The sequence below is a fragment of the Tinamus guttatus genome, unplaced genomic scaffold (assembly GCF_059628265.1).
Source record: "Tinamus guttatus ecotype Peru unplaced genomic scaffold, ASM5962826v1 Tinamus_guttatus_pri_ptg000515l, whole genome shotgun sequence".
NCBI lineage: Eukaryota > Metazoa > Chordata > Aves > Tinamiformes > Tinamidae > Tinamus > Tinamus guttatus.
Window position 1 is genome coordinate 714,485 of NW_028289049.1, and position 23,366 is coordinate 737,850.

At 63.2% G+C, this 23,366-nt stretch overlaps 1 protein-coding gene across 1 annotated transcript; it reads right to left on the bottom strand.

Annotated features, from left to right (window-relative positions):
* Positions 1 to 1,001: 1,001 nt before the first annotated feature.
* On the bottom strand, positions 1,002 to 23,200 carry CHD5 (chromodomain helicase DNA binding protein 5). The gene is given in 43 exon segments (XM_088533687.1): positions 1,002 to 1,374; positions 1,470 to 1,520; positions 1,640 to 1,754; positions 1,917 to 2,080; positions 2,152 to 2,347; positions 2,470 to 2,602; positions 2,776 to 2,884; positions 3,143 to 3,280; positions 3,542 to 3,631; positions 4,130 to 4,259; positions 4,514 to 4,593; positions 4,730 to 4,889; positions 5,807 to 5,951; positions 6,144 to 6,277; positions 6,577 to 6,665; positions 7,046 to 7,138; positions 7,352 to 7,526; positions 8,227 to 8,399; positions 8,525 to 8,650; positions 8,738 to 8,969; positions 9,522 to 9,646; positions 10,195 to 10,312; positions 10,719 to 10,850; positions 11,284 to 11,425; positions 11,684 to 11,857; positions 12,450 to 12,571; positions 13,531 to 13,668; positions 14,178 to 14,378; positions 14,466 to 14,630; positions 14,632 to 14,658; positions 14,783 to 14,891; positions 15,177 to 15,308; positions 15,583 to 15,794; positions 15,870 to 16,076; positions 16,307 to 16,531; positions 16,607 to 16,773; positions 18,044 to 18,167; positions 19,189 to 19,313; positions 19,530 to 19,768; positions 20,236 to 20,354; positions 20,869 to 21,045; positions 22,203 to 22,333; positions 23,093 to 23,200. Coding segments are annotated over 42 exon segments (5,865 nt in total). The 5' UTR covers positions 23,157 to 23,200; the 3' UTR covers positions 1,002 to 1,374; positions 1,470 to 1,512.
* Positions 23,201 to 23,366: the final 166 nt, after the last annotated feature.

The window sequence follows — 23,366 nt, forward strand, 5'->3', positions numbered from 1 at the left end:
CAGCGTTGGCGCTCGCGGCCCTCGTTCCGCCCGCGCACGCGGTGCTGCCGCGGCGGAGCCGGAGCCCCGCGCCGTGCCGGAGCCCTCGGCCGCAGCGCCCAGAACCGCGGTGCTTGACGCAGCCGCCGGGCAGGCCCCTTCCTCCCCGCTGCGTTCCTGTGAGCTCCTCTTACAAACTCCATGGGCCGGGGGCCGTAGGACACCCGGGGTCCTCACCGCAGCCCGCGGGCGATGCCGGTCCTGGCGCTGGCTGCGCGGGGGCCCAGCCCAGCCTTCACCTTCCATGATGCACGGACGATGCACGTAGGGTTAGCGCACCGAGCGAGCGTCTCCTCGTAGCCGCTGCGCCCTAGCTGGGAGCAAGCGCCCCTAGGAGCAGCACTCTCCTCTGTAGTCTACCATGTGATCCAGGGTGCCGATTATTCCAGTGCTTATGGTCAACAGAACCATTCCTAGTATGAATCTTCCATCAAACAGGCAGATTAATACTAATAAACAGTGAAAAAAAAAACAATCGTGTTGGAAAATCATTTTGTTCTGCCAGAGCAAAGAGCCGACGCTTCTGGCGCAGAGCAAGAGAAACAAGAGCGTTTCACAGCATCCTCTTTGGAGGATTTATTAAAACACAGAGAACAGAAACGGAAACACACAGAATACAAAGTAAATGTGATTGCGTTGGCTACAGGGCCACGAGCCGCCGTGCTGGAGGTCCCCGCGCGGTGGCAGGGACAGGGACCCCGCGTGGCTCCAAGGCCCTGGGGCGCACCGGGACCAAATCCTGCCGCCCGTGGAAAGACGGGGCCCCTGCGTGGGGGCTGCTCCCAGGGCTGCTGGGGACAGGGCCGCGCTGCGCCGTTCCCGGGGGGCACGAGACAAGCGGGGGAGCCGGCGGGCGCAGGGCGCTGCGGCTCCGAGCAGGGGCTGCGCCGGGGCTGGCGCGCGGGGACGGAGCGCGCAGGGCTGCCGCGGCCGCCTCGGCGGGCACGCGGGGCGCATGCGTTCGCTCCAGCACAAAACGGACAAAAAGGAGGATTACACAGAACGGAGCCAAGCTCCTCACGGCCAGCGGTGAGTAACTGCACGAGAACAGAGCTTCCACCAGGTCTCCCTTTAAACCTGACACGTCTCCATAAAAACAGACATAAATACTGATACTCTACATCCCTTCTTACTTCATCCCACATTTTCCAGACAAACTCTTCAAGTCTTCAATAAGAAAGTGCAAAAAATGTACAAGGAAATGAAGACGCCCTGGAGCCGGTCTTGCCGTGGGCAGGGGCGGTGGGTTTGCGGCGCGCAGGAGGCCGGCACGGTGGGAGCAGAGCTCGTCCTTCCATGCGGATCCGTGGCCGGGCTCCGCTGGAGCATCGGAGGCTGCAAGGACAGGGGCAGGAGCATCATTGTGGCTGCGGCTCTAGTGAGCCCCGCTCTGCCTGCCCTGTTCAACGGGGTTCTGAGCGCAGCCTTACCTCAGGTGGAAATGAGAACTGCGGAAGGAAATCTTGGACACGGCTAAATATCTACGGGTAAGAGAGAAACCATCGTGCTTGCCCAGCTCCTTCCGCTGTGCTGGCGGCCCATTCAAATTCGCCACCCGAACTTCTCTGCCAGAGAGATTCTGCTCCAAACCTCAACCTACCGGTCACGTAGGGTCCCAGCGGCATCTGACTGTAGTTGACAATCCCCCCTGGCCCCGGACCTCGGAAGTTCGGCCCGAAGTTGTTGCTGTAGATCTGGGAGGAGCCAAAGGAGCCCTGGAGATGGAGCAGGAGAAGCTGCTGTCCTGGAGCGCCGGCGGCCGCCCCAGCCTGGCCGCGCTGCCGAGCTTCCCGCCATGTGCCCAGCGCTCCCCGTGCCGGCTCGGAGGAGCGGGAGAGCGTGGGACAACCCGGCGCCGCGCGCGGTGCTGCCCTGACCTGCTGCGCGGCGGGGTCCCCTCCCCGCGTGGCCAGGCGGCTGAGGATGCTGCGCTCGGACATCTGCAGCCGGGCGGCTACGGGCGGGATGCGCGACAGCATGGAGGGCAGGCGCGTCACGTCGGCCTTCATGTCGCTCAGCAGCTCCTCGAGCTGGTTCAGCACTGCAGGGCGGGCAGGGCGCTGAGCGGCCGGCGCCCTGCGGCCGAGCGGGCCCCGCGGCGGCGGCACCCACCTTTGTGCAGCACGGCGTTGGCCGGCTTGTTGCCGGCCAGGGACTCTTTGGAGAGGTGCTGGTGGCTCTCGGCAAGGCACTCCACCTCAGCCAGCCGCGCGTTCAGCGCCATGGCCGGGTGGCTGGGGTCTTGGGTCATGTTGAGGTAGGCAGCCCGCCGCAGCTGCTCCTCGATGACCAGCGCCTGCTCCAGCAGCTGCGCGGGGCAGGGGGACAAGGCGTCACAGCAGCACCGCCCCAAAGGGCCCGGGAGCGCAGCGGGGAGCCCTGCGGGCACCGCGAGGCTGCACGGGGGCTGCCTCCCAGCCCGGCACTCGCCTTGAAGCGCCGCGCGAGGAACTTGTTCTTCATCTCCAGGTAGTTCCCCTTGTGGATCTCCGACTTGAAGGGCTCGTTCAGGATGACGTAGCGCGGGTCGTTCTGGATGTCCTGCCAGCGCGCGTAGCCGTGCCTGGAACATGTGTCAAGGGAGGAAGGGGCCAGCACAGGCACTGCTGTCCCCTCCCGGCACGGTGCAGCACCTCCAGGCACCCCTGTCGCTCCAGCGCTCTGCACCCGAGCAGGACAGTGTGCCCCTACCGCCTCCCCCGGCCCGCAGGAACCTCCCTCAGCTTCAAAGGATACGTGACAATCCCCGCCAGCAGCCAGTAGTCGTGTCTCCGGTGCCAGATATCGTAGATCTTGCCAGAGGAGATGGCAGCTCTTTCCTCATTCTGCCACAGCGTGTGCAATTCTGCAGGAGAGGAGGAGAGAGGCCGGTCAGGCAGCAGCGCTGCTGGGGACACGGTACGAGCTCGGCAGGCAGGAAGAGCCGCGAGGCTTCCCGGGCAGCCGCCGGCACGGCACAAAGACGGGGCGTTTTGCAGCGAGGCTGTAAAGGGATCGCACTAAAGCGCTACCAGGTTCGCAAGCTCCTGAAAGGACTGCGCGGGCTATTGCTTTCATGCACAAGCTCTGCAGAGGTAACCAAAGCCCTGCCTCTCCCTGTCACCTGTAAAGCCACCGTCAGCAATGTTGAACATGAATCTGAAGTTTGCATTCCTCTCATCCTTCTTTCCTTCCTCTTCTTCTTCTTTTTCACCATTTTGTTGAGTCTCATTTTGCTCCTTCTCTTCCACCTTGGCATCCTCTGCTTGGCAAACACAAGAGATCATCCTTGTGTGACCCTCCTCCGCCCCGCAGGTTCCCCCAGGCCCTGGCTGGCACCATCGCCCCAAAAGCCACCTGGCCACTTTGCAGGAGGCGGCCGCCCGCCCGGCCAGCAACCCCGCTGCTTTGGCCACAGGCAGGGCCAGTGCCCGTACCCAGGGGCTCTTCCTGCTGCTCACGGCTTCTTGGCACCCCCGGCGCTGGCCTTGCCCTCCCGCCCAGCCGGCCTCCTCGGCCTCACCTGCTCTGACATCCTTGTCCTCCCCTTTACCTGGGCTGCTGCTCAGCTCCAACTTCTCCAGGGGCTTCTCTTTTTCTCGAATCGCCTCATCTGCAGAATAGAGCAGGACTAGGAGGAATGCTGACAGACAAAATGCTGCTCAGAGAATAACAACTCATGTGTCTGCATGGGCCCCTCTTCCATACGTTATATTGTATGGATATTCATTTGCATTTTATCCAGAAAAAAATACTTAGTTTTTTTTTTTTTTTCCCTGTTCCTTGAAATACTTCAAGGAACATAGTGACATCAACAGAAAACACACCAGGAAATGCGCAGGTCCCACCATTTACTTGGTTCCGATTTGCACGTTACATGAAAATAATACTTTGATACTATAACCTGGATATGAAAAGTGGGCTGTTTACAGAAGGACAAAACATCATCAGCATTATCTGAGGTGCGGTGGTGCCCGCGGCGCCTGCCCAGCCCCAGGTGCAGCCCTGGGCTTTGAGCACAGACCGAGGGCACCGACGGGGAGCAGGGAAGCGCCGGCGGAGCCGCTTGCAGTGGAGCCGCTCGGGGACCGCGGGTCACCCGCACACTCACCTTTCCCTAGAGGCTCCAGAGAAGGCTCGGCCTCTCCGCTCTCCTCCTGCTTCTCTTCCATCGCTTTCTCCTTGCTGTCGGAGCTTTCTAGGTGTTCTTCTCTTTCCACCTTCTCGGCATTTGCAGGCACCTTAATTTGCACCAACCACACCAGATTAGCCCAGTGCTCAGCAGGACCTGACTTGCTTCCCACCAAACGCTGCAGCGTTTCCCAAGGAACGGGGCTGTGGCAGGTCTTTAAGGGGAGAGGCCGGAGCCCAGGAAAGGAGGGAGCAGAGGCAGCGCATTGCCCCTCTCCGTCCCTTTCCGTCCCTCTCCCAGGGAGCCCTCAGAGTGCCTGGGCAAGGCAGCTCCATAGGGGAGACGCTGAAACAAGCCCCCTACCTGGCTCTCAGGCACCTTCTTGGGCTTCTGCTCTGCTTGATCTTTTTCGTCCTGGAAGCCCAGTGGAGTTTCAGTTTTATCTGCAACCACAGCGAAACGGGACAGCTGCAGGCAGGCGCCCGAGGCCGTCTGAGCTGCGCCAGGCACAGGCCGGTACCCGCAAAACTGGCCTCCCTGTCCACACTGAGCGGAGGCCGAAGGCAGCGGCCCGTTTACCTGCAGGGGCCGTGGGCCCCGCGTGCATGTGCGCTGGGCTGGCCGGCACGGGGGTGTTGGGCTCTGAGGAAACCACCTCGCTGCACCTCCTGCCCTCCGCGCCCTCGAGGACGAGGTCCGGGGTGCTGTACTTCCCGTTGACGTGCTCGAACTCCTGCACCTGGGGCAGGAGCGCGGGACAGGTCACACACACCGCGGGGTGACGGGCTCTGCACAGGCTGCTGCTCTGCAGCCAGCGCCGCGCCGAGCCCCGCAAGCAAAGTGCCCGACAAGAGGGTCTCTCCATGCTCAAGTGCGGGGGCTTTCGCAGGGAGCTCCCCGTGCTCCAGCAGCAGCAAGGAGGAAACACCGCGTTGGACCACGCGTGTGGCTCCGTGGCAGGGGGGTGAGCCGGCTCTCCAGAGGACCTGCTCTGGTTCAAGGAAGCGAGACTTGGCAAGTGAAAGTCCCTGGCCTGCACAGTACAGGAGGTCTGACTGGGCGACCATAATAGTCCCATCCGAAATGAAAAAAAAATTATAAACATAAGAATTTGTGCAAGTTCAAAGCATATGACTTTTCACTGAGTGTGTACTTCCACCTCCAAGTGATCTAACCACTAAAATGCTGCATGCAGGTCCGTGGAGCTGCCACTCAGCCCGCAGCAAACGCAGTCCTTGAAGAGCCTATTTTCCTGACATTTCTAGTCCAGCGCGGCAGCTCCCGCCTCTTCAGCTGCTTCAAAAGCAGCTTCGCTCAGCGGCAGGATCTCCGCACCCACCCCCCACCAGGGACAGCTGACACCGCAGAGACTCTCAGCTCCGTGGGGCTGAACTCGCTCCCAAAGGCCCTTCTCCTCTTTTGCCAGTCAGGCTGCTGAACACCTGCCCTTCCTCTGCACCTCCCGGGAAAGAGGTGGCAGGATGTGAAAGGCAGTTTGTACTATTTTCACGTATATGTTTATGACAAAAATGAATGTATGCCGAGTCCTAGAGAGTCAGGAAAGGATCCCTGGCAGGAAGGCACCGAGCAGTTAATGACACTCACAGGTGTCCAGAACATACCTGAAACAGCACGCTTAAAATTTTACTCACCCACCTTCTTCCTTACTAGTGACATAACTCCGATCCTCGTCAGCACGTGCTGGCGCGACAGCCCTTCCCGGGGAACGCCATCTGCAAAGGTTTCCGCACCATCTGCTCCCGGCTCACACAAGTGCCTCATGAACAGGGAGACGTAGGCCCTGCGGAAGGAGGGAAGGAAGGAGCTCGGTGCGGCACCCGCGGAGTTGGCCTTGGGGACCAAGGGACCCCATCACTGCTGGGGCTCAGTGCCAGCTCCGCTGGCAGGACAGAGGCCGCCCGTAGCAAACCGCACGTCTGCCCCGTCCTGCTCCATGCCCGCACGGCGGGTCCCGCCGCGGGCTGGCGCCTACCTGAACTCCTTCTCGCTCTTCCCTCGCAGGTCGCGGACCAGCCAGTGCGAATTGAAGGCGTCCTGGGGGGGCATGCCCCAGCGCATGATGGCGTTCAGGAAGGCCTTGCGCTGCCGCGCGTTGAAGCCGAGAACCTGCGGGGAGACCAGCGCGCTGCCGCCACCGTCACGCTGCCGCCACCACCACCACCGCGCTGCCACCACCACTGCGCTGCCGCCACCACCACCACCGCGCTGCCACCACCACCGCGCTGCTGCCACCACCACCACCGTGCTGCCGCCACCGTCACGCTGCCGCCACCACCACCACCGCGCTGCCACCACCGCCGCACAGCCTCGGAAACCCGCGGCGCCGCACCGGGCCGGTCGGCCTGGCCCCAGGCAGTGCCGTCCCTGCGGCCCCAGCACGGAGCCCGGCACGAGAGCCCCCTCACCTCGATGTTGCCCCCGACTCTCGCCAGCAAGGGAGGGAGAGGTTTGTCGCGGTCGCTCTTGAGCTGTCGCCGGGACTGCCTTCTGCCACCTGCAGTCAGGAAAGCCCAGTGGCGGGAGGCCCAGGGACGCCCGGGGCGCTGAGGCTGCAGGTGCTGCCCCTCCAGAGGGGCCGCAGAGCCCCCCGTGACCCCCCGCAGGGGAAGGTGCCGCCAGCATTGCCCTGGCTCCGAGCCCCACGGAGCCGAGCGGAGCTCCCGGCTCCCTCCCCATGGCACACGGGCCCGTAAGCAACTGCTGGGGGCGCAGCCTGGTGCGCAGGGCACTCTGCACCCGTCGCAGCGGCCTTCCCAAAGCCAGGGCACTCTTCTGTGCTTACCAGGCAAGGGATGCCACGTCTGCTACTCTTGCCATCCTGCCTCTTTTACCTACAGAGGGCAATACTGGGAAGCATTCAATGCGTTAACTCACTCTGACCTTCTGGTCTCTCTTCAAAGTCCTCATCCTCATCCTCAGAGCCAATGGAGTACTCAGACTGGTTGTCAGAGAGCTCGTCCTGCCACTCTGCAGAGAGCAGCAAGGCAAGGTTAGGACCGTGCCCACGCAGCAGGAGCCTGGGCACGTGCCCAGGAGGGCCGTGCAGGGCACACAGGAGGCTGCCCTGGGGCAAGCACACAGGTGAGGGCAGCACAACAAGGGAGGAGGAAGCGGCAACCAGGAAATCACGTGCCAAAGCGCTCCAAAACACACGTTCTCCCATGTGGAGAAACCCAGTACCTTGGTCCTCTTGCGAGGCATCATTGTAGTTGACCTGCTTGCGAATTCTCTTGCCTTTCCCCAGGTTCCTGGCCAGATCCTCCTGCTGCTGCTCATAGTGGTGCCGGAGCAGCTTCTCCCAGTAGTCAGGGTCTACGTTCTCCTCCTGCTTGATGATCTCACGTTCTACCTCCTCCTGCAAAACAGAGGATGAGGGACATGAGACGGGGCAGTCACATCAGCCTGGGACCTGTCCCCCCGGAGGCTACAGGGACAGCAGGACGGAGGAGGCTGAGTCGTGGCTGAGGGCAAGCCCTTGGGACACGCTTCGTCCGGCTGGTGCTTTGCTGCCTCCACCCTGCAGCACTCGTGCAAACGCACCCCGACCTGAGCTCCGGGGCTCTGCCCAACCAAACTGACCTCAGTGCAGCCTCCCAGGCAGACATCCGTACCCCAGAACAGCTCCTACGGACACTGCCCTCCACCTGCCCGGGAGCACCTATGCTCACACCCAGGGAAAGGCCTGTGGGTCTGCCAAGACTTCCCAGGCTGGGCCCGACGAGGGCAGCCGGTCAGCGCGCGGCAGGGAAACGGGCTGCGGCCTTGCCCGGCCACGGCCTTCGTCCCCGCGCACAGACCCGCTGCGACACGGCGCAGAGCAGAGCTGGCACCGCCGACTGCAGCACCAGGGTCGCTGTGTCCCCCTGCCTGCAGTCAGTCCCCGCCAGCCCTGGGGTCCCCGGGCCATGAGCAGCCCAGTGCGATCCCGCCGGTTGCACTGTCACTGCTGCCATCGGCACAAAAACACTTGCAAAACTAAGAAGCCAGGCGGAAGAAACGCAAACAGAGGGATATACAAGGAGATGCAATTAGAAGACATGATACTGTCACATTACCACACCGTCCTCTTCTCTCACAACATACTGGGCCACTTTAAAGGAGCTCAGATACTCGTTCATGTTCTGCAGCTCTGTGTCATCAGTTGCATCCTGGTTCCGGTCCAGAAGCTTGGAGATGGCAGCATCATCATAGTGAATCACGCTGCTGTCATCCACGTCCTTGTTGTCTCCTGTGGAGCAAAGGCCAGGCACCGGAGAGGCAAATCCCCGTGCCGTAGCGAGCACGAGTGGGGCAGCGCGCACCCGGAGCGGCGGGCTCGGGGGGACGCAGGCCAGGCAGGGGGAGGCCACCAACCTGGGGGGGTGCCACCGTGCTTCTTCTTCATGCCGGGGGTCACTGCGCCGCCCTTGGCGGAGAGCGCGTCGGGGAACGCGGTGACGGCGTCCGGCACGCCGGGGCGCTGGCCCTGGGACACGGCGCCTGGAGCGGGCAGAGCGCGAGAGGGAGCCTCGCGGCGCAGAGAGGCGGTGGCCGCGCTCAGCGCGCCCCGGCCCCTGCCCCTCTCACCTTCCACGTCGTCCTTGAAGAGCTCTTCTGTCCCAAACTTGAGGATGTCGTCCAGCTCCTGCTTGGTCATGGAGCCCGACTTGGAGCCGAGGCCCGGCCGGACCACCAAATGGGTGAGCATCATCTTCCTCTTGGCCACCTGCGTGATGCGCTCCTCGACGGAGGCGCGGGTCACGAAGCGGTAGATCATCACCTTCTTGTTCTGCCCGATGCGGTGAGCCCTGCTGAAGGCCTGCGGGCAGAGCGCGGCGCTGGCCAAGCTCCCCTCGCATCGCACTCCGAGCACTCCCCGGCCTGCACCCCCTTGCACATGCCCTTGCCTCGCCCCAGGAGACAGAAACACCAGTGAAAACGGGTGAGAAAGGTGTATGACGCTTAGGAAAGCAGACCTTTCCCTGGGGATTCCCTTCTCCTGCTCTTTTCCCTTGGTGGTCACCACTAGGTAGGGATCCACCATGGGCTTTTGGAAGCAAAACTGAAAGTTCTCCAAAGAGGAGGGGACACCTGGTTGTGAAGAGGGAGCAGGAAGAGGTGAGAACCGCATGGGAGGAACCAGCGTTCACCTGCCAGGCCCCCTCCTGCACCGGGCAGGCCAGCAGAGCCGGGAAGAGGGCTCCCAAACACAGTCATGCCCTGCAAGTACTGCAGAAAGTGTCAGCTCCCCGCCAGAAAGGAACTGCTTTGGGCCTGTGTTTGGGATCAAGCTGGTCTATAAGATGTGCAAACAGAGGGCCCAGCCAGAAAGGTACTTACTATACTGGAAGGAAAAGAAACAGTTACAAACCTGGATGTCATTGTGGGGATTCCAGTCAGAATCGTAAATAATGACCGTGTCAGCTGTAGCAAGGTTTATGCCCAGACCACCAGCGCGGGTAGAGAGCAGAAAGCAGAACTGCTGAGCACCAGGAGCTGAGAAAGACAAACCCACAGGTGGCAAGAGGTGAGAGAGGAGGTGGCTCCCGGAGACGGGCAGGATCGTGCTTTGGCCACAAGACGGGCAGAAAGCACCAGTCTAAACAGGAGGGCAAGATGCAGGGAAGGCAGGGAGCAGGCGTGCAGCGTTCCCTGGAATCAGTCAGCAGGGGAAGCGCAGCTCCCCAAGGGGCCTTCAAGGGACAGGCAGGAGGCTCTCGGGCTGAGCACCCCCGCAATCGCTGCGGCACAGCCGGGAGGGCTTCCTCGCACGGCAGGAACGCGCTGCGCAGCCCGTTCTGCGGAGAGGCCATGGCCCGGCCACCCGCGGGGCTCCTCGCACGGCAGGAACGCGCTGCGCAGTCCGTTCTGCGGAGAGGCCATGGCCCGGCCACCCGCGGGGCTCCTCGCACGGCAGGAACGCGCTGCGCAGCCCGTTCTGCGGAGAGGCCGCGGTCCGAGCGCCGTGCGGAGCCTCCCGCTCCGCTCCCACTGCGTCCCGCGGCTCCGCGCGCTGCCCGCACAACGGGGAGGAGGACGAGTACCGTTAAACCTGTCTATGGCTTCCTGGCGCAGGCCTCCTGTGATGCCCCCGTCTATGCGCTCGTACTTGTAGCCCTCGTACTCCAGGAAATCCTCCAGCAGGTCCAGCATCTTCGTCATCTGCGCAGGACGAGCGTGGTGTGAGCAGCCGCGCGCGGGGGACGCCCCTGTCGCCGCTTGGGCACAGTGGGGCAGAAGCGCTGCACATGGGAGTGCCACGGGAGCACCATGCACGTGGGCACCACGCAAACATGGGCAATTAGAGCCCAGAGCCTCCCTCAGTGCTGCTGAGGCTGCTGTCTCTGTTATCAACACCCAAAGTCCTAAATATTAGAGGAACCTCTCAGGAGAGAGCTGGAACAGAGTCCACCCACCGCGATGGCCACGTCTGCGCTGCTACCTGCTCTCCAGGCTGTGGCCAGACCCACCACCCATCCCTACCTGTGCCCAATATCAAATTCACTGTAGAGCAAAAGTCTTTTAACAATTTACTGGGGTTCTTCATTAGCACTTCCCCATTACTCACCTGGGAGAAGATGAGAACCCTGTGCCCGCCATCCCGTAACTTCTTCAGCATCTTCTGGAGAAGCATCAGCTTTCCAGAAGACTTAACCAAAGAATTCCCATCGTAGGATCCATTGGGTAGAACCGGAGCTTCCTGTGGAGCCATTCTCAGTTAGTGCAGACATTCCTCATTGCTCGAGTTACTATGGAGAGTCCCACACCCTCTGATTTAAAAACAATTCAATCAGCAGCTGAATGAGCCATGATTTTGTCCCTAAGAAATTCTCCTGAACAAGATACTCGATTGTGGGAAAAGACCATATGGAAAAGTGTGCCGGAGAGCCGGGGGAGCTTTCCTGCGATGCACAGCAACAGACTGCACACTCGGGAACACACTAGCCCTGGACTGTGCAGGCCTCTCAGGAGGGAAAAAAACATTAATTTCATGGAGAAATGAGAAATTCACACTTGTTGCCAAGACAAAATATCCCCATCAAACCACCCATGGCAAAAAAGAGGGGGAGATGTCGGGGACAGTCCCCAGTGATGGCTGTATGGACACCAGGGTGCACACGAAGGTCCCTTACCACAGCTGCCACGGGGAAGAGGTACGGATGATTACAGCATTTCTTCAGATCCATCATGATGTTGAGCAAGGAGACCTGGTTCCCGCCACCTTTGGAATTCAAGGCTTCAAAATTCCTTGTCAGGATAAATTTGTAGTACTTCCTGCGCGAGGGGGGACAGAGAACGCCGTTAGCGTGGTCAGATCCGGGAGCACGTATGGAGCACGGCACGGAACTGCGTTTCGCTCGTGTGGGAGCTCAAGAGGGAAGCTGCCTGCCCCGGGTCGCCGCGCACGGTGGATCCGAGCGCAGAGGGATTTCCCGGCCCCTCGGGGCCCCCGCCGCCCTGTGCCGCGCTCGGATGGGGTGGCGCAGAGGAGGCCCTGGGCCTCGCGCAGCCCCCGGCCCCGCGGCTCCTTACTTCTGCATCTGGCTGAGCTCCACGCGCACGATGAGCTCCGTCTTGGCCGGCATGTTCTTGAACACGTCGGCCTTGAGCCGCCGCAGCATGTGGGGACCCAGCAGGTCGTGGAGCTTTTTGATCTGGTCCTCCTTGGAGATGTCTGCAAACTCCTCCAGGAAGCCCTCCAGGTTACTGCGAAAGCAGACAGAAGCACACACTGCTGAGTTACAACGGGACACGCAAGAGCACAAACATTTGCTTCCTTATGACCTAAAGCCAAGAAAAGAGCTCCTTTGGCATCGATGAGCTAACACTGCCATGCCCCATCCCAGCGAGCTGCTGCCAGCCCAGGAGCTGTGCTGACTGCTCAGGGAGGATCCACGCTAACCGCGCTAACACGAGCGTGAACAACCTTCCCAAAGCATCGCTGCTCCCTACAACAGGTGGAAAGGCCAAGGCCGGCTCAGTCCCTCGCTCCTGAGCCCCTGACACGAAGGCAACATTCACTCACAGGGCCCAATAAGAAGTACTCGGGGCAAATAAAATTTGGATTTACATAAAATACCCATGTGGCTGCTCTGGCAAACCACTGGGACTGCGTGCTCTGCCCTCTACCTGCCAGCACACAGTAGTGACATTTGCACAGCAATAATTGGATCCGGGCATTACCAAGCAGATGGAGCCCCGTTGAACTGGAAAATCTCTACTTAGCAGCTCTGCTGGCCAAGAAGGCAGCATGCCCTTGTCACTCTCCCTGCTCACGGAGAGAACTGGTGCAACTTACTTAAACCTCTCTGGAGTCAGGAAATTGAGGAGGTGGAAGAGCTCTTCCAAGTTGTTCTGCAGGGGGGTCCCGGTAAGCAGCAGCTTGTAATCAATTTTGTAGCTATTTAGAACTCTAAAGAACTTGGAAAAGAAATCAAGTTAGATGAAAAGAGCTCAGAGAATCTAACTGGTCCTCTGCAGACTCTCGGTGCTGCAGTCTTCAAGCAGAGAGACACAGCAGTGATGCCACCTCCCCACCGGGCACACAGAGCCAGAGCAGGTCCCCGGCTGGCATGTCCCAATCTCAGCCATCCCCATGGAGCACGGGCCGCGATGCTGAATGTCCTTGGGTCAAACCCTGGCCCTTTCTCTGTTAGGTTTGAAGGTCTCTACCGAGGGTGAAGGTCTCTGCTGTGTGAAGGTCTCAGGGAATCTCCACACTGAGGAGAGGGAGCGATTCCTTTCCATGAGAGCCCAAAGGGCTTCTCAGCTACCTGGTAGCGACCACTGAAAAAACTCGAGGGAGCGCATCCACCAGGACCTGCCTCTCCTAACACCAGAGCGGCTCTCCGATCTACTACCTTTTATTGCCATTAGGCACCAGGTCTGAAAAAGCAAACTAATTTGAGAAAAAGCAGAATGCCAAGCTCCACTACGCATTCTACTTAAAAGACAGCGCTGGGTTCTCGCCCTCTTTTAAAAGGGCCAGCCTTGCGTCTCCTCCACGCTCCAGGGCTGGAGCACACGGACACGCCTGGGCCTTCCTCCCCACTTCCTGACGCTCCCTGCTGCAGGGCAGGACTTTCTGCTAGCCCGGCTGCCTCCCCCTTCACGGTTGGACTCGATGATCTTAAAGGTCTTTTCCAACCATAATGACTCTATGATTCTCCTTCCCAACTGAAAGATTTAAAAGCCAGTGGATGTAAAAGACAACAATCCTACAACAATCCTGCTGACAGGACGGTGCCAAGCAGAGCCCGTTGCAAGAGGAGGACGGATGCCTTTTGGCTCCCAGAGAGAAGAATGGCAGCAGCCTGGCTGGCTGTGGCACCAGCTGCACACGTGCGCTGGGGGAATCGCTCCAAGTGGCTGCTACCTACTTTGGACTGGTTGTTCTTCAGCCTGTGTGCTTCATCCACCACCAGACAGGCCCACTCGATTGAGCCCAGCACCGCCTGGTCAATAGTGATCAGCTCATAGGACGTGAGCAGGACATGGAACTTGATCTGGGCTTCCTTCTGGACAAACAGAGAAGGAGAAAATGCAGGATAACGGTGAGCGCGGTGGGACAGCCCCACGTTGCTGCCGCCGGAGGTGACGCAGTGCAAGGCCGGGGCTGCTTGCACAAGCAGAGCAGGCAGTGCCAGCAAGTGGGCTCTAGGAAGCACTCGTGCCTGCAGAAAATCCGTATCCTTCCGATATCGCATGAACGGAACAGGGTCTGGCAAAAATCCTTTAAACCCACTAAAAATCTCCTCCACTTACAAAGTGTCAGCTTCTGTCTTTGGAAAGCAGCCAATTAGGAAACTCACAAAGCCCAGTCCTGGGTCAAGTTCTGTTCCAGGTCCACCAACATAAATCCTGAACTGCTTTGATGGATTTTGTGCAAGCGTTTTTGCATTCTCCTTCCATCTGTACTGCCCCCCACTTCCTCTATGCTCCTCTGAGCCCTAGCCCTTCTAACCTTTTTCCCTGCTTCTCTTCTACTGTTAAGAGCAGCTGGGTCTGGTGCAGAACGAGCTCCTACCTTCATCCGGAAGACCTTCTTTCCACTCCGGATAGCGTTGTCTTCAAAGGAGAACTCGTTTTCCCTGATGACAGAGCGGCTTTCCTTGTCGCCCGTGTAGGTCACCACGTAGAAGTCGGGTGCCCACATCTCGAACTCGCGCTCCCAGTTGATGATGGTGGAGAGAGGGGCGCTGACCAGGTACGGCCCTTTGGAGTGGCCCTGCTCGGGAAGACCACGCGAGCGGCTGTGAGCGCCGCACCGGAGGGCTGGGCAGCCCGCGGGCGCCGCGGGGGTGCCGACGCTCACCTCCTTGTACAGGGAGTACAGGAACACAATAGTCTGCACCGTCTTCCCCAGCCCCATCTCGTCAGCCAGGATCGTGTCGGTGCCCTGGGCCCAGGAAAACCTCAGCCAGTTGAGGCCTTCCAGCTGGTAGGGATGGAGCGTGCCCCCCGTGGCGTCGATGTACCAACGGCTGTTTGTCGAACTTCACCGTGGGCTGCAGGGAAAGGCGCGCAATGCCAGGCCCTGGGAACCAGCTCCCCTGAACGAGCCCTCGCTGGGGCTTTGGCCCAGGACGGGCCCCAGAGACGCAGCCGCGCGGCGCCGCCAAGCCCACTTACATCGACAAGGGGAGTTTCGGGGGGCTTCTCTAGCTTCTCCTCTTTCAGCTTTTTCCCCTTCTTGCTCAGCTTTTTTGGCGGACGCGTGTCCTCCCCCAGCATCAGCTCCCTGCAGCAGTGAGCGTGGATCAGGAGCAGGTAGAGGTGCCTCTCCCAGGCTCCAAGCCAGGCTGGCAAGTGCCAGGGTGGCAAAATCCACCCCCTTCTACCACTGAGGAGCTTTTCTGGCCCAGTTACCAGTTACTGAGACTCACGGGGTGTTAGTGATCCCTTCCAATATCATCATCACCACCCCAAGTAAATGCTAACAGCTCCTCAGAATGTTGTGCTTTTTCCCAAAACAGGGTGACCCCAGGAACACAGAAGCTCTGCGGGCTGCGGCCCAGCCACCTACCTGTGGTTCCAGTAGAGCTGCTTGAGGTTTTCGTAGTACGGGATGTCTATGTCGTCGATCTCCCAGGTGCACTGGTCGTAGGGCAGGTCCTTCCACTTGATCAGGTAATGAACATCTCCCTTCTTGTCGAAGCTGCAACAGCAGCACAAAAGCACATCCATGAAACGACAGAACGCGGCGAGCACAGTGCGAGCCGAAGCTTCTCCATCCCAACAAGCTGCCTGGCAAGGGCACCGTCACCCCGGCTTCCTCTTGCTCCCAAGTGAGCCCCAGGCCTTCAAAGCCTGCAAGACGCTAATGAAAATCCCTTGGGAACCTCCCCGGATGCCTGTGACGTGGTCCAGCAGCAGCAGCGCTGGGACACACGCTGGCACGCGCCCGGCTCGCCGCCCGCGCCGCCGCTCACCTGTGGTTCAGGATGCGGTGGATCATCATCCACTCGGGCTTGATGCCGTAGCGGTAGAACCGCTCCTCCATCTTGGCAAACTGCGGGTCCTTGTTCTTCCGCTTCTCCCGCTGGCTGTCCTCGTCGCCAGAGCCGTAGTCGAAGGCGGGCGGCTCGTCCATGTCGTTCTTCCTTTGGTAGTTGCGGTACATGACGGTGTGGTAGAGCTCGAGCTGCGGCGGGACGGCGGCGCGATGAGGCCGGGCGGCGCGGCCGCGCGCGGCGCTCCCCGGGCGCGCGGCGCTCACCTGCAGCTCCTTGACCCAGGAGCAGTGCCAGTAGGAGAGGCCGGCCCACTTGACGAAGAACTCGCGCTCGGGGACGCCCTCGAGCGGCCGGGGCAGCGGCGCGGGCGGCTCGGCGCCCGGCAGCGGCGGCGCGGGCGGCGGCGGCGCGGGCGGCTCTCTCCAGGCCCAGTGCAGGATGCGCTGCACCTTGCCCTTCAGGGGAGGGCACTGAGGAGGAAGGGCAGGGCCGCGGTCAGCGCCAGCCCGGCCGGCTCCTCCTGGGTGCCCGCCGCCTGCCGCGGTGCCCAGCGCCCCGCTCCGGCACGCACGGTGCCGGCACTGCCCGCGCAGCGGGACGCGGCGGCCACGGGCACAGCAGGGCGCGGGCAGCAGCCAAGGCCTGCAGCGGCCCCGCGAACTGCGACGGGGACGGGGTGACGAATGCTGGTGACACTCACTGTGCAGCGCGGGCAGAGCCATTCACCGTTTGGGATCTCCGGCAGTGGCGGGTTCAGGCAGTGCAGGTGGTAGGAGGATGGGCACGTGTCGCAGCACAGCAACTCCCCTCCGTCCTTGCAGACGCGGCAGAACTCCATGTGGTCATCTTCCTCCTCCTCCGCGCCCTCCTCCTCCTCGTCCTCCTCGTCCTCCTCCTTGGGCTCCCACTGGATGCCCTCCTTGTCCTGGGAGCGCAGGGCTGCGGGTGAGGGCCGCGGCCGAGGCGCCCGCGCCGCCGCACGCCCCGCGCGGCCACTCACACAGTGCGGGCAGCTCCACTTGCCCTCGGGGGCCTTCTCGAGCTCGGGGTCGAGGCACACGAGGTGGTAGGCGCGCGGGCACGTGTCGCACAGGATGATCTCGCCGCCCTGCTGGCACACCTCGCAGTAGTCCTGGTGGTCCGTCTCGTAGCCGTCGCCCTCCTCGGCTAGAAGGAAGGGACACGCGAGCGGTCAGCGGGACGGCGGAGCTGCCGCTCGCCCGGGAGGCAACGGGGCCATCGCTCCTGCGCGCTACCGCCACGGAAACGAGGAAACCGTTCCGGCTCGCTCCCCGCCTGCTCCGTCCCCCGACCTCTCTGTCCCTCAGCACCGCCGTCCCTGGCTCACAGCATCATCTCACCTCTGTCTCTCTTTCCACACTGTATCATCCTTTGGTTCCTTCAGGCTCTCAATGGAGAATGCCAGAACCTGGAGAGGTTGCAAGGGAGGCCAGTCAGAGAAACCTCCACAGAAACCAGCGCCGTCAACTGCAAACGCACCATGCAACAACAACAACACCACCAGGGCTGCGAAGGGCCTTCCTCCTGCCACCACTGCTCTCGCTGGGCTCGCGGGCACACGCAGGAGCTGGCTCAGCCGGCACGGAAGGGCACCGGGGAGGCCCCGCCGCCAGCACGGGCTCCTGCCGCCCCCAGCTCCACGGGAAGCTCCTGCACCAACCTCTGCACTTCCTCCCGCGCCTCCAGGACACGGCGGCCCCCGGTCCTCCCTGGAGGAGGCTCCGACCCGTCCGCTCCGCAGCGTCCCTGTGCAGGGGCTCCGAGACCCCGGCCAAGCTCCCGGGGGCGCTGCCGCCGGGCACTCCCGAGCCAGCAGCTGGAGCGACGCCCCGCGCGGCTCCCTGGCACGACCACGAGCCCCAGCAGCACCGGGAGCCCCTCGCGCCCTGCAGGACCCACCCTGCGACAGAGCCCGTCGGCGAGGGCAGCCCGAACGCGGCCCAGGCCCCAGCGCCCAACGCGGGCCAGGAGGGCAGCGCGAGGCCGGGGCATCCGTGCACGAGGGGACCCCCGTGCTGCCCGGCGCCCCGCGATGAGGGCACCAAGGAGCCTGCGCCTTCCCTGCCATCCTCGCGCCTCCGCGCCTTGCCCTGCCCCATGACTCTCCGCACCGCGCTCGCACACAGGAACAAGCCACTGCCTCACGCTCGCCTGCTCGCACTTGACCCGCTCCGCTGGGAGCCTCACGAAACGCGCGCTTCCCCACGAGGCCGGCACGGGACCTGCCGCCTGCTCCGCTCGCACCGCTCCTGCCCCGGGAGGCGCTGCTCCTGCCGCGCACAGACAAGCACCGGCTCCTTCCTTCTCCCGCCGACGCAGCACCAGGCATCGCGCGCAGCGGCGGACACCACGACCGCACAGACGCGAGCGGGCAAGTCCAAACGGACCAGGGACAGAGTATAAAGCAGTGGCCTACTCCTCTTTTTCTTTCTCCTCCTCTTTCCTCTCTTCCCCAGGCCGGCCGAGCACTCGGAGCGCACTGAGGAGCTGTTGATGCTGGCGCTGTCAAAGTCGGACTCTTCCCGTTCCTCCTCTTCGCTCTGCAGAGAGGGGAAAAAAACAAATCAGAGCAGACACAGGGCAGCCTAAGGCAACGAGGCCCCAGGACCTGCGGAAAAGCAGGCGGGATGGGCAGCCGGGCAGAGCCCCCAGGGCGCGTCCAGGAGAAACGCCGCCTGGGCTGCACGTGAGCGACGAGCCGGTGCATCGAGGACGCCGGCGGCGCTACCGCGCGGCACCACACAGGCCACAAGAACCGTCCCAGGCACTGGGCAGCAGCATCACATCGACGCCCTTGATAACCCTCGGACACGCAAATGCCCCAGCCTAGAGTCCATCTAGAGACACTGAGGAACTTTCTGTGATGCGTGATGGAAAAACGCAGCGGTGAGAGACTGCCTCAAACGGCTCTTTTCCCATCGACCTCTGATACACAAAATAATTACAAACAGGTTGTGTTGGTGAGCTAGACCTAGAGCTGGTGAACTCCAAAAGGGCTGAATTAACAGGATTCTGATCTATGTTATTGAGACCTGCCCTGCTGAACAGCTATTGACCACGTTTACTCTCCTCTAAGATGCTCTGCGTACACCAGGCACTCCCATGGCACGCAGGCGGCAGGATTGCTCCTTCCCCGCACGCACGGAGCCCCTGAGACCCCAGGATTCTGCTGCAGAAACACAGCTGCGAGCAGGCAGCCCACAGAAACGTTACTAAAACGCTTGATGATTCTCTCAGACACACAGCGCAGCCAGAGCGCAAACCCTAAGGAAGCCCTTGGCAAAAGAAATCTGAAACGATGCCATTACTGAAGCCACCCCTGAAAGTAGAAGTGACTGTAAGATTGGAGCAGGAAAAGTGCCCCGGGGTGGCGTGGCCAGAGCTCTTTGCGCAAGCACAGAGCAAACACCGGCCACGGGACACGGGAGCCACGCTAGGGACACAGGAGAGCACTGGGGACATGGGAGAGCGCTGGGGACATGGGAGAGCGCGCTGGGGACGCTCCCTGTCCCGCAGGCGGCACCGCCAGGGCCCTGCTGCCCCTGACCTGCACACACTTACGGACGAGCTCTTTTTCCTCTTGCTGGGGACGCCTCCGAAGCGGAACTTCAGGCCTGCCATCTTTTTGCCCTTTCCCTTTTTCTTCCCATCTTTGGAGCCCTTGACTTTCTTCCGCACACCTGGACCTGACGAAACAGAAGCCTCTCTTGGCACCCGGCTGTCTCAGCGCGCCCTGTGCCACGACGGCCCCGTTCGCACCACGGGTGAGAAGGCTGCGGGGACCCACGGGACGCGGCGGCTGCCCGTCCAGGGGAGCGCGGGCAACGCGGCAGCCCGTGGACCTGGTTACCGCGTGCCCGGCCGCCTCGCCGGTGCTGCTGGCCCCGCTGCGCGGCACCTACCTTTGCCCTCCTTGGTCTTGGCCTTCCTGATGACGGTGGGCAAGGCGGGCTGCGGAGGGCTGGCCGCGAGCGGGGGGGCAACGGCCACCATCTCCACCGCAGCGGCCACCGCTGCTGCGGCCGCCGCCGCCGAGCTGCCCTTGAAGGGGTTGTTGGCACTGAACTCCCGCCACTTGGCGCCGAGCACGGTCATCATCTTGGACATGGGGATCTTGGGGTTCTTCTTGGCTATGAGAGGCCTGGGGGAGGGCAGAGGACAGCAGCGAGTCGGCAGAGGCTGCGCACGCTGCACAAGGGCACCGCAGCCCTCCACGCGCCTCAGCCACCGCAGCCTCTTGGTACGGCCCACGGGCACCAGCTGGGCTGAAAATCAGCGGAAAACACAACTTCCTTCGAAAAAAGGCACAGAAGGAGAAACCCTTAAACTTCTCAGAGATTGATCTGGCCCTGGAGCCCCGGTTTGAATGGCTCAGAGCACAACCAAAAAAATGCGCACAGAAACAGGCTGTGTAAGAAAGAAAAACCTTGCTGCTGCTTTCCAGCGAAAACGGCGTCCCGAGCCCTGCGCCGGCCATGGAACTCAGGGAGGATACGGGCTTCACGCAGGGCCCAGCTCGCACTGCCCCGGCACAGGCTCTGGGGGACCCGCAGAGCCTCCCCACCCGGCCGCAGCGACGACCGCCCCGGCCCGCGGCCGCGCTCCTACCTGAGGAACTGGCTGAAAGCCTTGTAATTAGTCAGGGTATGGTAGTCTTCCTCCGAGAAGACGTAATCCACGTCATCCAGGCCCCATTCCTCCATGAGCTGCGCTGAGCTCTTGGGCTCCTGCAGATTTGCAAGGAGACATCATTAACGTGAACAGCCGGGACGCTCCAAAGCAGCAGCGCCCGCCGTGTGCCCAGACCAGATGCTGTCTCCACGCGGCAGCGCGTGGGATTCGTCCCCGCGGCGCCGGGACAGGAGGGCTCACAAAGCTCCTGCTCCACACGCTGCTGAGGAGCGGGGAGAGCGTGGCACCCTCCAGCCGCAGCCCCTGTCCCGCAGCGCAAAGCGTCATCCCTGTCCCCGTCCCGGGACGTCGGCTGCACGGGACGTGAAGCAGCAGCGGGACCTGAGCGAGGGGCCGCGTCTGCGCTCAGGGCCGCGAGCGAGGCCGTCCCGGGCCGGGCCACGGCTGCTGTGACCACAGACGCACCCGTGTTTAACACGCAGGAGCCCTGCGGCAGCGGCTGCTGCTCCCCTTGCTTTATATAGCCTCAATTAGACAAATAAACCCAGACTGGGACGGATAAGCATCTCCTGAGACCAGCAGGACTCTGGACAGAAGCGTCTTTGGTACCTTTAGACCTCCATCGTCATCATCCTCCTCTTCATCCTTCTTTTTCCGTTTTGGCTTTTTCTCCTTCTTTTCTTTCAGTTTTTTCTTCTTCTTTTTGTTGGGGGAATAGTCACTTCCTTCGCTCTCCGACTTCTCCTCTATCTCCTCTTCGTTGTCTGATATTTCATCGTTGCTCCCCTGAAACAGAACGGGCCGATGGAGCCGAAGCGGCGCCCGCGCCTGCTCCGCTCCCCCGCGAGAAGCCCCCGCGGGCAGCGCGAGCCGGACGGCGCCAGCAGCCACGTCCAGCCGCTGCCGCCCGCAAGGCTCCGCCGGCCGCGGCAGGAGGGAGCTGCCGTCGGCAGCAGGTTCGGGAGCTCGGAGAAGCCACCGAGCACAGAGGATGCACAGAGGAAACCTCTGTTTTATGTGGACCTGCTGCCCCAGGAAGGGGAGCGATCCCTGCGGGGCCGTTCCCTCCGTGCAGGCCAGGCGCCCGCGCGAGGGGCCCAGGGAATCCCCCAACCAGGAGAGGGGAGGCGGCGCGGAGGGAGCCGCGTCTCAGCAGCGGCCGCTGCGCCGGGCACCGGCTGCCGGTGTGCGCGGCGGCGGCGCGCGGGAGGAGCCATGTTCTCCGGAGTCATGCAAATGGACGCTCGCGCTGCCACACGCCGTTCCCGGGCCGACGAGCCGCGCGCGGCCGGCGCCGCTGCGGGGAGCGCTGCGGGGCGACGGGCCGCACGACCAACCGCACTGCGCACCCGGCCGCACCGCGGGTCCCGACCGCGCGTCCCGGCAGCACCACGGCCAGCGCCCGCTCCCGGTGCCCGCGCGGGCCCGTCCTCCGAGGGCGGCCGCGAGCCCTTCCACCCGCAGCCATCGCGGCCTGCGGCCCCTCGCTGCACCGGAGCCTGCGGCCGGCGCCGGGAGCAGCGAGCGGCCAAGAGCCGGTTGCCATGGGAACTGCCGGGACGGCGGGCGTCCCCGCGGCTCCGGAGCCTCCCGCAGCCCCCGGCGCGCACGGCCCCGCGCTGCCCGTCGCGGCGCTCGCGGAGGGCGGCGCGTCGCTCCCGCAGCGGCCCGAGGGAGTCAGCGCTGCTCTCAACACCCCAGGGCTTTATTGCATTTCCACTCCCCCCAGAAAAGCAGCACATGGAAATGCGATTTCCCTTGGAAGAGGCACAGGGAGCCCAACAACCCGAGACAGCTCCGCGTGGCGGCTGCAAGGAGACCACGTGCACGGCCAGCAGGAGAGAAAATGAAGCTTTTTGCCCCACGACGCTCAGACACGGGAGTGCAGGGCTGGCCGAGCTGCCCCGGCAGCCCCTGCCTCGCTTCAGAGCACGCGGCATTACCTCTTTCTTCCTCCTCTTGATTTTGGCAGCTTTACTGTCCTTCAGCTTCTTGGATTTCTTCTTTTTCGGCACAGCGACTTGCTCTTCCGAGTAGAAGTCACCCAGTCCCTCCAGGACCCCATCATCTTCTTCTGAGGACAGAAGGGCCGTCTTGGCGGGCGCCCCACGCGGGCAGGCGCAGCCCGAGCGGCTCCCCGGGCCCCGCGCGCCCCCTGCGCCCGCCCCAAACCGGGATCCCACCTCGCGCTGGGGAGAAGCCTTGGCCGAGCGCGGGCCGGGGCCGCCTCCAGCTCTCCGGCCCTCCCTGCACCAACGGGCAGCGCTGGTTTAGGGGAGCGGCCACCCCGGAGCCGCCGGCCCGGGACCCTCCCGGGAACCCCGTGAAGGAGCCGGCAGCGGTGGACACAGCGCGATGGATGCGGTGTGAGGGTGCAGGACGAGGGCTGCAGGACGAGGGGTGCCGGATGATGGGGGCAGCGCGACGGGCGCACGACCCCTTTCCCCGCTCCTCTGCGGGAAGGCGGCGCCGCGCGGCCCGGGAGCGGCCCCGGCCCCGGTCCCGGTCCCGCACACGCGGCCCCGGCGGCAGCGCCGCTGTCTCCTCCGCCGCGCTCGGGGCTCCCTCCGGAGCGCACGGACGCCGACCCGGTGCCGGCGGGCGCGGGCAGGGCCGCCCGCCGGGACAGCCCAGCGGCGGGGCGAACCCGGCCCCGGTCCCAGTGCGAGCCCCGGCCCCGTCTCCGGGCGGGCGGCAGCTCCGTGCCAACGGCCCCGCCAAGCCGTTACCGGGGGGCGGCACCGCCCTCGCCGCCGCAGCCCCCGCCGTCCCCGCCCCGCGCACTCGTCCCTCGGGAGCGGCGGCGCCGCAGCCCCCCCGGCCGTTCCCGTACCCGAGACGTCGCCGTCGTTGCCCGGCTCGCCCGGGAGCCCCGCGCCGGCCGCCGGGCCCCGCATGCCGGGCGGGAGCGCGGAGCGGCGCCCCGGGCTGCGGCTGCGGCACCGGCGGGCGCGGCCGCTCCCGCTCGCACCAAGATGGCGCCCGCCCCGCCCCCGCGAGACCCCGCCCCTGGCCGCCTTCGCCCCGCCCCCGCCAGGCCCCGCCCCGCGTTGCCCCGCCCCCGGCCCCGCCCCCGCGCGGCTCCGTGTCGCGGCCCCAGGTGACCG